At 32.7% G+C, this 14600-nt stretch overlaps 1 protein-coding gene across 3 annotated transcripts in view; it reads left to right on the top strand.

Annotated features, from left to right (window-relative positions):
- The window catches only part of LOC114333967 (PAT complex subunit Asterix), a 54343-nt gene that overhangs the window by 13684 nt on the left and 26059 nt on the right, over window positions 1-14600 (top strand). The window contains exon 3 of one of the 3 annotated variants that reach the window (XM_050643115.1): window positions 3969-14043. The exons of the other annotated variants lie outside the window; for them this stretch is intronic. Within the exon in view, the coding sequence (XP_050499072.1) occupies window positions 3992-5719 (1728 nt within the window). The 5' untranslated portion in view covers window positions 3969-3991 and the 3' untranslated portion in view covers window positions 5720-14043. Of the gene's footprint in view, window positions 1-3968; window positions 14044-14600 lie in introns of those variants that run through there. 3 annotated transcript variants of the gene reach the window in all.

Genomic DNA, 14600 nt, shown 5'->3' with positions numbered 1-14600 from the left:
AGCTTTATTTTAACCGTTTATAAAAGTTTCTAGCATTAAAAATAAGTGAGTTACGCTCAAAGTAAAGTTGGCCCTCTTTTTTTTGGTAAAAAAATCATGAAAATCTCCCCGTGTTTAGCTCCTAAAATGAAATTAATCGCTACCGTTTCACAAACAATTTACTTACTTATCTATTTTTTATATGATCTGTCTCGCCGGTTTAAAGTGCTTATTTTTGAAAGGGTTATAGTTGAAAAAGCTAGAACGGCTCACTAATCACGAGTGTATGCAAAATTTAAACAGCCATATCTTAACCAATTTTTGTCTTACGGAAAAACAAAATAAAACTAGCATATTTATAATGGCAAAACCTACATTTTTTTACTCTTTAAGATTTTACTTATCACTATTAATACTTTTTAAGTTATTTTGAAAAAAGGAAATTTTTCAAAAATTTTTAGAAAATTTTTCAAAAATTTTTAGAAATTTTTTTTTAATATAAAGCCAAATTTTTTCAAATATAAGCACTTCGAACCAATTAAACTTACAGATCATATAAAAAATACACATACAGTTAAAATAAATGGTAAAGCGGTAACAATTAATTTTATCTACTGTATGTCATATTATGTATAAGTTTTTAGTTTGTGAAAACTGTCATTATAGATAGCAGTGCGTGAAGGATTTAAAGTGTGCGTGAAGTAACAATGCATTTTAAATGGGATTTACTTTTTCGCACACTTTCAATGGGTTTTTTGGCACACTTTCATATAATCAAATATCCTTAACTTTCGCGTTGTCATGGTAATGACAATATGAGCAATGACTTACAACAAAATTTTTGACAGTTTTTGTGGTTTGAAAGTAGTTAGGATTTTTAAATGTCAAAGTTCTAAAAATTATAGAATAGAAATGAATTCCAGTGACGAAGAGTTACAGTTTTTTTATTTGTTTATGGTAGATAAAATATTGTATGAAACTGTGCGTGAAGTACTTTTTGCGAACTTACGCGATGTATAGCACTCGCTCCGTTGTCGCCCGTGCTCTAAAAATCGCGTGCGTTCGCATAAAGCATACTTCACGAACTGTTTCATAAATAACTATTATTTAGGGTGCTAAATAGAGGGAGGTTTTCACGATTTTTTTTACCAAAAAAAGGGGCCAACTTTTTTTTCAGTGTAACTCGTTTATTTTTGATGGTAGAAACTTTTGTATAAAACAAATATAAAGCTTTTTTTAGATACTTTAAAAATGTTTAATAAGCCTTTCCCGAAAAGTGCTTAATTTTTCGGTGATTTCGCGTTGAATAATTCGATTTGGAATTAGACGAATAAGACCGTATTTTTCGTGAGCTACAACCTTGCTTTTACTCAATTTGTAAACTTTACTGATACACCATTTTTTTCGTTTTCTTATGGGCTACACTTTTGCTAAGAATAATTTTTCGACAAAATATTTACTTTTTGAGTTATTTGCGAAAAACTTTCTGAAAACAAAGTTTTTTTGTCGAGAAAATCACCATTTTCAATCGCGAATAACTCGAAAAGTATTGACTTGCGTAAAAAGCTTTATAGAACGAAAGTTGCTTATAATCTGTCAATTTATCCATTTCCGGGCTTATTTTAAACAAGGAGTTTTCACCCCCCGAGAAGGGGTGATTGTCACCCCCCAAGTAAAAGCATCCAACGGCACAAATTCAACTTGGAAGTGGAGGATAAGTAGAACCTAAATCCAAATTTTCATGCAATTCGGAGTTGCCCCTGAAAATTACACTCCAAAACGGTCATTTATCGGGCTATTAAGGTTTTAAAGTTCCTCCACGCCCCACCCCAGGCGGTGGAGGGTCATGTTTGGTGTCATTTGATACATTTTTCAAAAAATATTGTTTTTCAGTTTTTAGAACCGATACAAATTTCGCGAAATAATCGGCCGTCGCGCTTCTTAAACACACCCTATTTATAATTAGTATAGATCAAATACTTATTTATTTATACTTAATTTATTCATTATGATTATTTTTATGCTTAATGAATACATTGCTTTATATTCATTTGAATAAAAGAGGCTATTTGAAGTGATTAGTAAATACCAAAAACTCTCAAATACAGACATGTCAGTCGATGTTCTCTAATTACATTTCTCCATAATTACAGCCTTGGGTCATGCCGATATTAATCCATGTCTTCCGTCATCTTCTTTGATTTTCCTCTCCTACTTCTTCCAGTAATTAACGATTCTTTATATTCGGCATTGTGTATCAACTGGTTCCGCACTTAAACTTCTTCTGCTCCCCATACCGTTTAAGGTGTCGAAGTGTGATTCCGGTTTATCATAGATTCACTTTTTCCACTTTCATTCTTACTAATTCCTTCATTTTCTATACAATCTTTCATATTCTCCTGACATTTCTTTTCTATATTCTTCTATTTGGTCTACCCATTCTTTCTTGGTCTGTTTTTCTCTTCTTTTCATTGATTTTCCATTGCCATTATTACGTGAACTTAACAAGTGAAAATTACATAGCAAATTGCTCACAAAGTTGCTCACCTTTAGAATGGTTCGTTTTTCTATCGACTTTTTGACGCTTTTTTTTATCGTTTCTTTGAAGTGATAAAAATCGATTGAAATTCGATTGTTTTCTATCATTTTTACAGTCTGTATGATTTTTTATCGTTTTTTAAACCGATAAAAATCTTCTGAAAATCAATCGTTTTTTCGTTTTCATAAACAACCGCGTGAAACGTCACAAAACGATCGATTTTCAATCGATTTTTATCGCTTTACAAACGATAAAAAAGCTTAAAAAAACCCTACAAGACGACCAAAAAATGAGCCGTTGCCAAGCTGAGCGAATTTTTAACCAGTTTGTTTGGACCTTTGATTTTCTTATGGAGATTTGTATGGAAAAATAATATTGCACATAATAATAAATGATAAATATTATTACATTTTTCATTTAAATATTTTAATCAAAAAACAAGCGGTTTTTTATTAAAATAAAACAATATTTTTATTTGTGGCTGCAAATTTTAATCTTTAAGAGACCTTAATAATAAATTAATAACTAATAAATTGTAAATTAAATAAGTATATTAACGTTGAAACATATTTTTTCAATAAAACGCCTTGGAAAATAAGACATTTTTCATTAAAACTGGATAAAAAGGATGTGGAGTCAGTTCTGTAGATGATGTGTCAAACTTAACATCAGCAGCAAGTTCATACTAGACATTTGCCATATGGAACAAATCGGGCTCAAAGGAGCTCCTATCACTGCTGGCAGACATCATTAATTTTATCATAAAACTAATCAAATTAAGTGATTAATTAAAACTTGGAATCTTGTGTAAAGCACTAATATAATTTATCTGGACATCAACGACACTCCAACAATATGCGACATCTTAAATCAATCATTTACCTGTTTCGTAATCACAAGCCACATAATACAAAAATTTGATACGAGATTGGTGAAATAAAAAAGTAAATTTTAAAAAGTTCAACTCAAAAAGTTAAATGCATTCATCAATCATTGTGCATTGTACCATTCCCCTTAAATTACGGTTAAATTATTTACTCTTTATATTTCTTATAGGGAATATGTTGTATGAATTTACAAACAATAAACAAAAAAATAATCATTTACTTTTTATTTGTAGGCTAGTTGTTAAAAAATTGTTTTATGTAACCAAATTACAATTATTTTTCTTTATAATCGAATCACGGGCTTACAACATCGAGATAAAGATTTAGCTGTCTTGAAAGAACCACAATTTATTATATGATAAACTGAGTATAAAAATAATACAACATTCAAACTTGATAGCACAAAACACTTATTTTAATCATTTGTCTCTGTTGAGTTATAACGTTAACATGCACATATATGTATGTATTTTATATTTAATACCGTATTGAGTGGTATAAGTGGGTAACACAATAGGTAGTCTTATTAATATAAATGAAATTATCATGTCGTTTTTCCGTAGGTCACCACCAGACCACGGGAAATATGACCGAAGTGGTAGAAAAGCATGGTGAGCAGATTTTAGAGCCAAATCTTCAAGTTTCTTCTGTCCTTGAAGAATTTCAGCCACCAGTTGGCGATGCTACTTCTACTAATAATACTACAAATGTGATACCCACCAGCACTCAGTACGGTGTCGCCATTATTCCGAACGCATCTACTGTAAATGATCTTGCAACAGAGACTGTCACGCCATCTACCGAAACGTTAACTGATACTACGTCAAAAGCGCCAGATGACAAGGAACTTCATTCCACGCCTAGTCGAAACGATAGATTTAAAGTAGTAAAAATTGCTAGTTTAGAACCTTTTAAACGTGGTCGTTGGAAATGTATGGACTATGTTGATGAAGCACCCCCGGTAGGAGCTGCTAGAGTGCCTCAATCATCGGGTAATATACAAGTTTCGGCAGGTACATTCATGCAAACTCAAAGTTTGCCACAGCAACAGTTTCAGCAAATGCTTTTACAAACTGGATTCACTAACGGTACTCAATTCTTTGCAAATGTTCCGCCACAGATGATTCCACAAGGTCAATACTTCTACCCGCAAGTAGCAAACGTGCAAAATCCCGCGATGCAACAAGTGCCAAATAGCATACCTGCTCAGTTCATTACAAATCAGCCATATTTCCCAGCAGGAGTTGTTCAAAATGCACAAGCCTTTACAATACCCCAAGGATATTCCAATGTACAGTATGTTCCTGCAAATCTCATTCAGAATCAAAATAGTGCATTTGTACCTACTTCATCACAACCAGTTCAATTACCACCAAATTTTCAACAAAGTCAGTCGTATGCAGGCCAACCTAATGTGTCACAAACGAATGTTCAGACGTTAATGAATGGTCATACCTTTACCCCCCAGAACGAGCAAGTTAGTGGGAGTTTATCTACACAGACTGTTAAAAGTGTAATAATGAACTCAAATAATACTCAGCCGGCTGTAAGTCAAACACAAGTTCTACAACAAAACCAAAACGTCCAGAATGTCCCAGTGCAAAGTAATCAAAATGTTATTGTTGCTCAAGGACAAGCGTATCAGCAACAGAGTGCATTTCCACAGAACACTGCAACTCAACAACAATCCGTTACTCCTGTTGTAGTTCCAGTCCAAGTCCAACCTGTGATTTCCACGTCACAGGTTGCCCCTGTGCAATCTCAAACGTTTGATCAAAGTTTAGCTAGTAATGTTTATACAAACCCTCAATTTGCTGTTAGTGTAAGTAGTTTGACTGTTCTTGATAATAGTAATAGTGAAAAGGCCACAGAACTGACGGAAACGCAGAGTGGCGGTAACGCGAATGTAAGTGAAAATGTGGATGATCCCTCTAAAACTAATCCTGTCGTTAATGCAATCGATAATAAAATAGAACAAGCTATGGATCTTGTAAAAAGCCATCTTATGTATACTGTTAGAGAGGAAGTGGAGGTATTGAAAGAGAAAATAGCTGAATTAATGGAGAGGATTCAGCAATTAGAAACTGAGAACAATTTTCTTAGATCTCAAATACCCAAGTCACAGAATGTACCATCAACACCTGCTTCTACTGTCCAACAATCCACTGTAGTCATTAATCCTAACTCTAATTTTTCTAATACTGCTCCAATAGTTGCATCAGAAACACCAACTGTAACTAATACTAGCCATAATCCTATCCCCAATACACAATCTCATTCAATATCCACCAGTGAAACACTGAATCCTCAGTAATTTATTCAGTTATTGGTCTTTCATACTCCCTAAGTGATTTTAATCCAGTCGCTATGAAGGAAATCAGGTCAATACCTCTAAATTTTTTATAGCTAAATCGATTTTGCTAAAAAATTGGAATAAGGCTTATCTTAACCCCCTCTTTAAAAGTTATATAATGCTATATAAAGTTATATAAGGGGTTCAATAAGGAGTGAAAATCACCCATTATTGAAAAAAAAATGAATATCAAAGCATTTTATGAATTTAAATAATGTTAAATAATGCAATTGAAACATTTTTAATTGTAATAATGGATATTATGTACATTCTCAACCATTGAACAATCTTAAAAACCACCCGTTTTAATAAAAATAATTGTAAACAATCGTTTAACAACTTCAAACGTATTTGTAGTGCATTTATATCATCTACAATGAAATTATCTGCTTCTATAAAATAATTTTAGTTAAGGGGGTAGGCGCAAACTTTCGACTTCAATGCTTTTTAAATGCATTATTTTTTTTTAGAATCCTGCAGAACTATTTGAAAGTATTTTGAAAAAATGAATGAAAGATTAGATACGCAATTACCAAGGGCCGAACGCCCCTGAAAACTTCTACAATGTTTATTTTAATAAGTTACAGGGGTGAAAAAAAAAGATGACATTTAGTGTGATTTTAAATTTTAAATATGTCATTCAAAAGAAACTTTTTGTTTACTCTAATATTCTAAGGGACCTTCGCCCCTCTGTAATAATGTAATCTTTCATTCTGCGTTTAAATTTTTCAAAAATATTAGTTTTTCCAGGACTCGAAGAAAATGAACGCATTTAAAAAACATTGAAGTCGAAATTTTGCGCATACCCCCTTAATTGCAACACTTCAACCGTTAAAAACTACTTCCTATGTCAAAATGTATAAAAAAATCTTTGGAACTACTTCAAAAGTTTTAAATGTACACTTATATTCAAAAATTCCTTTCTTGTCAACAATGTATTCTTTTATTTGTTGCTTATTTCAATTTCAAAATTTTATTCAAAAGAAACTTTTTGTTTATTCTAAGGGACTTTCGACCTTCGGTAATAATGTAATCTTTCATTCTGCGTTTAAATTTTTCAAAAATATTTATTAGTTTTCTCAGGATTCGAAAAAAATGAATGCATTTAAAAAGCAAATATGTCAAATTGTATAAAAAAATCTTCGGAACTGCATACTTCAAAAGTTTTAAATGTACATTTGTATTCAAAAATTCCTTTGTCAACAAAGTATTTTTTGATTTGTTGCTTATTTTCAACCCTTAAAACAACCCCTTTTGTCAAAAAGTCATAAAAAATTGTTACTATAATGATTTGAGAAAAAAATTCATTTTCTCTTCAGAAAATTTTCAACCCTTAAAAACCAACCCTATGCTCACGAAAGAATAAAACCATCCCTTTGATAAATGTGTAAACCAGAAATTAAGTATATTTTGTTTTTTTATTGAAAAAAATTATACATGAAAATACTGTACACAGTACTGTACACACTTACTACTATACACAGAAGGTATACAAAATATACTTAAAACAATAAAAATTATTTATAAAGATCAAATTATTCATTCTCTGAATCGTCATTATTGTCTATAATATGTATGATTATAATGTACATATTTGTATGAGTGTTAAGTGTGTATGTCACCGGTATGTCTAATATACAGTCCCTGGCCATGGCCATATTATTATGACCACCTATGAATTTTTACAAAAATCAACTCTTCCACTAGGTACGTTTTGTTTAAAATATGATTTTTAAATTTAATTTTGTTATGCAATGTTAATGTTATGCATTAACTATAATATATTTAATAATAAACAGCAATAAAATATTTAAAAATATTACATATTTATATTTTTTTAATATCTTATTCAACTTCTGACCTTAATCAGATGGAAAATATTTGGAAGCTTTTAAAACAAAAAATTTTTGATGAAAATGTCACTAACGAAATTGTTTTGATTAAAGAACTAATATATTGATGAAACCACAATGACAAATTGAAGCAAAAAAATTTAACTGCATTCAAAGTATGCCAAGACGGGTACTAGCGGCCATCAAAGTTAGAGGGGGCTCGGCAAAATATGGAAAAAATAAAAATATGTGATATTTTTAAATGTTTTATTGGTGTTTATTATTAAATATACATTGAATAATAAACAGCAATAAACAATTTAAAAATATCACATATTTGTATTTTTTTAATATTTTGCTGAGCCCCTCTAACTTTGATTGAGGTTGCTTCGGATCACTTTTTCGCTGAAAAAAGTAGGGACTAACATTCTTTTCAATATGTATGTATACACCGTTCTTAGGCGTCAACGCCCTTCGGTAGGGATCTATGGGGGAGTTTCACCGAGCCGCAAGCCCTTATCTCTTGCCGTACTGCTCCCTCATAGGTCGATCAGATGCCCGCATATTCCAGACTAAGCGCCAGATTCATATTTAGAATTTTATACTGGCGCGTTAGCCTTTTTGTTTTTCCGATGGCCTGGCTTGGGCTTGAACTCTCGTACCTCTCGTCGAAGAGAAGTGCGGGTCAGCCGCTAGTCGCACTGAGCTATCCGATCGACTTCTTCTTTTCAATATACGTCACTTAATTTTTGAGCTAAAGACGTTATTTTTATTTCTGGAGATAGATATTTTAAAATGCTTTAAATTACTTTAAACGAGTTATCCTCGAAAAATGCGTAGTTTTCCCGTCTTTTGACTTTGAAACTACAGTATTTAGCATTTGACGAAGAAGAGCTAACATTTAATAATGTATAGCTCGATTACTATTGGTCTTAAAAAAAACTACAAGAAACGGTTTTGTTTATTGTTTCAAAAGGTACATTTTTCTTAAGTAAAGTTGTTTTGATAAAACGAAAACTTTTGGAGTTATTAGCCGAAAACTTATTAACAACATTGATTTTTTCGATATAAAACTAACACTTTCAATATTAATAAAATATTAATTTTATCAAAAAAATGTATAGAACCTTTTTTGCTTAGAATGAATGGTTTTACTATCTTTTGCTGTCAAAATATAACAAAAAATTTCCACCCTTGAGATGGGGTGACAACCACCCCCATGGTAAAAGCGCCTTTCAGCATCATATAGATTTTGATCCTTAGACTACCCATTACTTGTTCTCAAATTTTCAAGCAAATCGATCCATTCTGTAAAAATTGCGAGGTTTTGTCCTATTTTAAGCTTCATTACTTGGACTACTAGTGGAATAGTTGATTTTTGTAAAAATTCATAGGTGGTCATAATAATATGGCCAGGGACTGTACTTGAATAAAGCACACTATGGTGGTCCAATAAGTACTTAGCCTTCAAAACAAAAACGGAAAATTTTGGAAAAGGTGTGATTTATTTCTGAACTCCTTTTAGCTCGATACACTTGACCCAGCGATGCTCCACCTTCTTTAACCCGTCTAAAAATACGATTTCTCGAGGTCTGCAGGCCCTCGAGATCTGAAGTAGGCCTCCGCTGCGGTGATGAACTCCTCATTCGACTTAAATTTCTGCCCGGTGAGTGACTTTTCAAGTTTGCAAACAAAAAGGAGTCGTACAGAGTCAAATCTGGAGAATACGGTGGATAGAACAGCAGTTCGTAGTCCAATTCGATCAATTTGACTATGGATACGGCGGAGATGTAAGCCGGAGCGTTGTCATGGTGGAAGAATACTTTTTCTTCTCCAATTGGGGCCGTTTTTCTGAAATTCGTCGTCTAATCGGCAAAATAATGAGGCATAGTAAAGCCCCATGACCGTTTTACCCTTTTCTAGGAAGTGGATATAAGTCACATCCTGTGAATCCCAGAAAATGGTGGGAAACACCTTTCCGACCGCTTGGTCAGTCCTTGCCCTCTTCGGAGCACGTTAGCGGGGTGACGTCCACTGTATCGACTACTCCTTGCTCTAGTGTGAACCAGTGGAACCATGTTTCGTCGACATTGATGAAACAACGTAGAAACGCATTTGGATTACACTTAACATTCCGATGACTAACCTTCTTTTGTTACACGGATGACCAACGGGGGTAAAAAATGACCCCAGGTTAAAAATGACCTGGAATGAATGTTGCATTTAAATCTTCATCTAACAATACATCCTCGTTTTCTGATACTATTTCATCTTCTATATCATCATAAAAATCGCTAGCAGTAACAATTTCCTGTAACTCAGCCTCAGTAAGATATTTGCGGGCCATATCTTATATGTACATGTTTATAAGAAACTATAATAATATATCCCAGGAAATAATAATGATGACTAACTGTAGTAGACAGGAATGTCATGATTCGTACATAACAGGCACCACAGTCTAAAAATAGATTTTGATAACGCGCAGTGTAAAACTACTTGGAATTCCACATAATAGACGGTATTTTACTAAACATCAATTTCAGAATATATTTTTTATTCGTAAAATATAGGGATTTTTTTTATTTCAAAATGTGAGGATATCTAGAATGATATTAAAGTCAAATAAAAAAATAATTAGTTAAAAATTGAAAATACTTTTGAATTTATTAAAGAAAAACATACGCTGGGGTCCAAACTTACTCCCCTTGGTCATCCGAAGGTTAAACAGCCTCAGACACTGCTCTAAAGTGGTCTCATGGCTGCGCTTATTGTTCGAAGTGAGAAAACGCGGCAGACATCGCGCCGACAGCTTCAATCGGCGGTCTGCTAATACGAGATCGTGGCTTTTTTCACGTTATCGTCTTTGGTAGCCGTTTTCGGGGCACCTGGGAGTAACTTATTAAAAACCGACGTGCGTCCACGTTGAAACTTGGTAAACCAATTTTTGATGGTCGCCATCGAAATAGAAGAGTCACCATACACATCATTCAAGCGTTTTTTGATCTAGCTGCGGGATTTCCCTTCCAAAATCAAGAGTCTAATCAAGTACCGATATTGCTCTTTTTTCATTTTGCTAAAATCACCAGACACACGCGATCAAAACCAAACTACGAGTCCGATTCGGCTAAGATTTTAGCATAAGCCGTCTACAAGGATGTATTACACGATAGTAGATTTCTCGTGCGATAGTTGCGCCATTGGGCGGAGAGACTAAGTACATACTTATCGGACCACCTACAGAAAATAAATTGATGCTCCAAAATACAATTTTTTTACCCGTTTTCCAATAAATACAAGTTTTTTTAGGTTAATTTCGAAATGACTTTTAACATATCTCACTTTGAAGAGTTTTTTAAACACTTTAAAAAAATATCCTATGAGTTATCGAAAAAATATCCATTTTCCTATATTTGATGTTGAATACATCGAGTATAATACCTCAAAAATACAACGTCATGTTTACACAGTTATAAGTATAGCTTGTTATCGTAATTAAAAAACAAAAAAAACCGATCTCTTTGTTTTTATAAGCTTTATTTTTGTTCAATACTCAATTTTCAATAAAATGCTTTGTTTTTGAGGTTTCTTAAAAAATCATTAGAAAACATTTTTTTTGCGAGTACATATACTTTTTCAAATGCAAATAACTCAAAATGTATTGATCTAGCGGAGAAAAATATGTATGACATTTTCTGTTTAAAATTTGGCAACCACCCCAAGTAACCCGGTCTATATAGACATTTCAAATAACAAAAATTGCCGGAGAGCCAAATGTTGGTGGAGAGCTAGGGTATATTATAACAAATAAAGTTTAAAAAGTCCCCATCGATCCCATGTGTGCGTCAAAAGTTATTCGGGGTCAAAGGTCAAAATTTGAGATTTTTTGGATTTTTTTCGAAAACGGTAAGTTTTATCAAAAAAAAACCTTAAACCAAAGTTGTAGATCTTAAAATTCTCTACAAAAATAGTCCTTACTATTTTTTTCCTAAGAGTTGCCATTCCTGAGATATCGCGATTCAAAGAGTCACATTATACATGATATGCACACGTTTCCACACCACCTCTGTGAGGTAGTGTACTCGGCGCGTTTTTTTACCGTGGTTTCCCCTGTAGGCCTACTAAACTAACTGTTTTGACAATTTTAGGATAATTTAAGGAAACAATACCGGTCAAGTTCTAGATATTACCTTATTATTGATATTGATTATTGATATTGCTATTGATTATTAGGTTAACTATTGTTTTGATTTCTTTAGATATTTTAATCAGATTCATATTCTTGACAGTCTACTTCAACAGTCAAGTCTTCTTCGATTTCATCTTCTTCCTCTTCCTCTTGCTGGATGTTCAAAAATTGTTCAAATGTGACTGAGTCATTGGTCTCTTCATTAAAATCACAGGAGTCTTCCTCTGTTGTACTAAACTGGACATTTGAGCAAGACTGACCTTGGCAGTTGGTACACACTAGAGAACACAGCAACCCGACTTTTTTACATCCACATTTGGCACTACAACCTTTTTTGCAATTGCAAAAAATAGTGTTAAGGAGTTTTTCTGGAGCAGGTGGGAGTAAGGTTTTAATCGGTTCCAGAGTATTATCTATTAATTTCCAACCCCAGTCTTCTGGATTCAGTTCATTGCCTAGCCATGTTTGAACTTGATAATATACTCGATACAAATGTTGAAAAGCAGATGCTGATGTTGGAGGAAGACATGATAGTTGTAATTGTTTCTTGTTTCGCGTATTTTTTACAAAACTTAAGTATCGTTATTTATCAAGACAAATAATTTTTTTGGAGCTCCATAAACCGCAAGAAGAAAGCGAATTCCTTCCGTAATTATTGTTTGCGGTGTAGAATCAAGTTCTGTAAAAATTTACAGCAGTCAGTCAAATCTTTTTTTTTCGAATAATTTAAGTACTGACGTTTTGCCCCTTCTGTAATAAAGATACTCTCGGAACCCGATGATGTTCTTGTAGTTTGACGACGTTGTTCTGCAGCTTTAATATTTTTTGTCGAGTCATTGTAGCCGTCAAATACCACTGTCACTGTAAGCCCGTAATGTCTGCGTAGATACTGAACATATTTATCAAAAATAACGCTAAAGGTTTCTTCTCGATCCCACACAACTTGATGTAGTAGGTACCTTCCATCAATAATGTAAGTAGCGTTTCTACGATCAACCTCAGTATTGACTGATTCAAAGCAATCATAAATTGCTGACTTTGTTGTTTTACGCATTCCAGCTGCATCGAAAAGTGATAAGGGGTAAGGAGCTAATTCATACTCAAAAAATTTTTCAATCTCATCCTCAAAAGCTTCAGTGATACTCATGCGTTGAAATAATAATACAGGATCTATAGCTACTTCTTCTTCGTGAACTTTCATGGTGCTACTGAGACATTTTTAAAACTATAAAATTGTACAAATAACGGTAACGGTACTAAATGGTAGACGCTTGTAATAAGTACTTATATTCACTTTAACTGAACCTTTAGCACTAAAAGAAACAGATAATATTATGAACCAGACCTACGGACAATACTGTAACCATTGCCTATAATAGACAATCTGTTCTTTTTTAAACAATGGTATAGCCAAATGTTTTTCAAGGCCACGTGGATAGAGGAAATTAAGTTTGGGACTGATTACCTTTTGAAGAAATATTTTCAGAATAGTATAATATACTATATAAAAGAGACACAAATAGGCATTTATACTTGTCTTAAGGGCCACATATGTATATACGTGGCTTATTATGTGCATATAATGTATAAAGTAACATTTAAAATCGCGATATCTCAGGAATGGTAACTCTTAGGAAAAAAATTGCAAGGACAATTTTTGTAGAGAATGTTAAGATCTACAACTTTGGTTTGAGGTTTTTTTTTGATAAAACTTACCGTTTTCGAAAAAAATCCAAAAAATCTCAAATTTTGACCTTTGACCCCGAATAACTTTTGACGCACACATGGGATCGATGGGGACTTTTTAAACTTTATTTGTTATGGTATACCCTAGCTCTCCACCAAAATTTGGCTCTCCGGCAATTTTTGTTATTTACCAAGCATTTTGATGTCTAAGTTGACCGGATTAAAGGGTAGAATCACACATCGACACCACATTATAACGTACTTTTTTTGAGTAATTTCTACTAATTAAAAAAAAACTTAGAAAAATCGGAGGTTATAAGAAAATTAAGAGGGAAATGACACAGTAACTGGACTATTTATTGTTTGTATTTTGACAAATATTTTACCTTCTGACTTATACAGTGTTGGTAGGACAGAAAACACTAAAAATTGTATATAAAAACCAAATTTTATTACAAATTTTTATTTATAAATAATTAACGCTTATTATTCTGAAATTGCTGGTCAATTTTATCTTTATTTATCTAGTTGTAAAATATTGTGAAATAAGAAAAATATAGACAATTTCTACTTTTAAATTTTGTTTTAATTGGTTGTTAAATTGGATAACATAAGTGTAGATAAGATACTATTCGATTTCAATTGTCTTCCGGATTTGGACTCGGTCTTCGTCAGGAGTTTCAACGAAAGGGTAGATTGTGTGTTACCCAGAGGCAAAAACAGGAAGGAATAATCTATAAGGAAGGCTATAGACTAGAAGGAAGGAATATAATAGTACTTGCGTTATTAAAATAGCTATGTTATTTAATATTTTTACTGGGAATAAGCCATAATTTTACTTTAAAATAAGTTTAGTTTGACGTTTCGATTTCAATTTCAGAAATTGTTCTCAAAATACAAATAAAACAAATTTTATTTTTGTTACTTGGTAATTTATAGAAATTACAATTTAAGTTTATCTGACACATTGATATTGACAATTCAGACATACTTATATATTTTAAAGTAGGTGACTTTAAAATGATATTGTCAATGTTTTTGAACTGCGTTATTAGGACGACTTTATTGAAAGATAGTTTATTCGATTACATGAAATCAACTTTAGAAAACCCGTTAGAAAAGTCATAGAATATGT

Source organism: Diabrotica virgifera, chromosome 2 (genome assembly GCF_917563875.1).
Source record: "Diabrotica virgifera virgifera chromosome 2, PGI_DIABVI_V3a".
In the NCBI taxonomy this organism is placed as follows: Eukaryota; Metazoa; Arthropoda; class Insecta; order Coleoptera; family Chrysomelidae; genus Diabrotica; species Diabrotica virgifera.
This window is presented reverse-complemented; position numbering and strand designations above follow the sequence as displayed.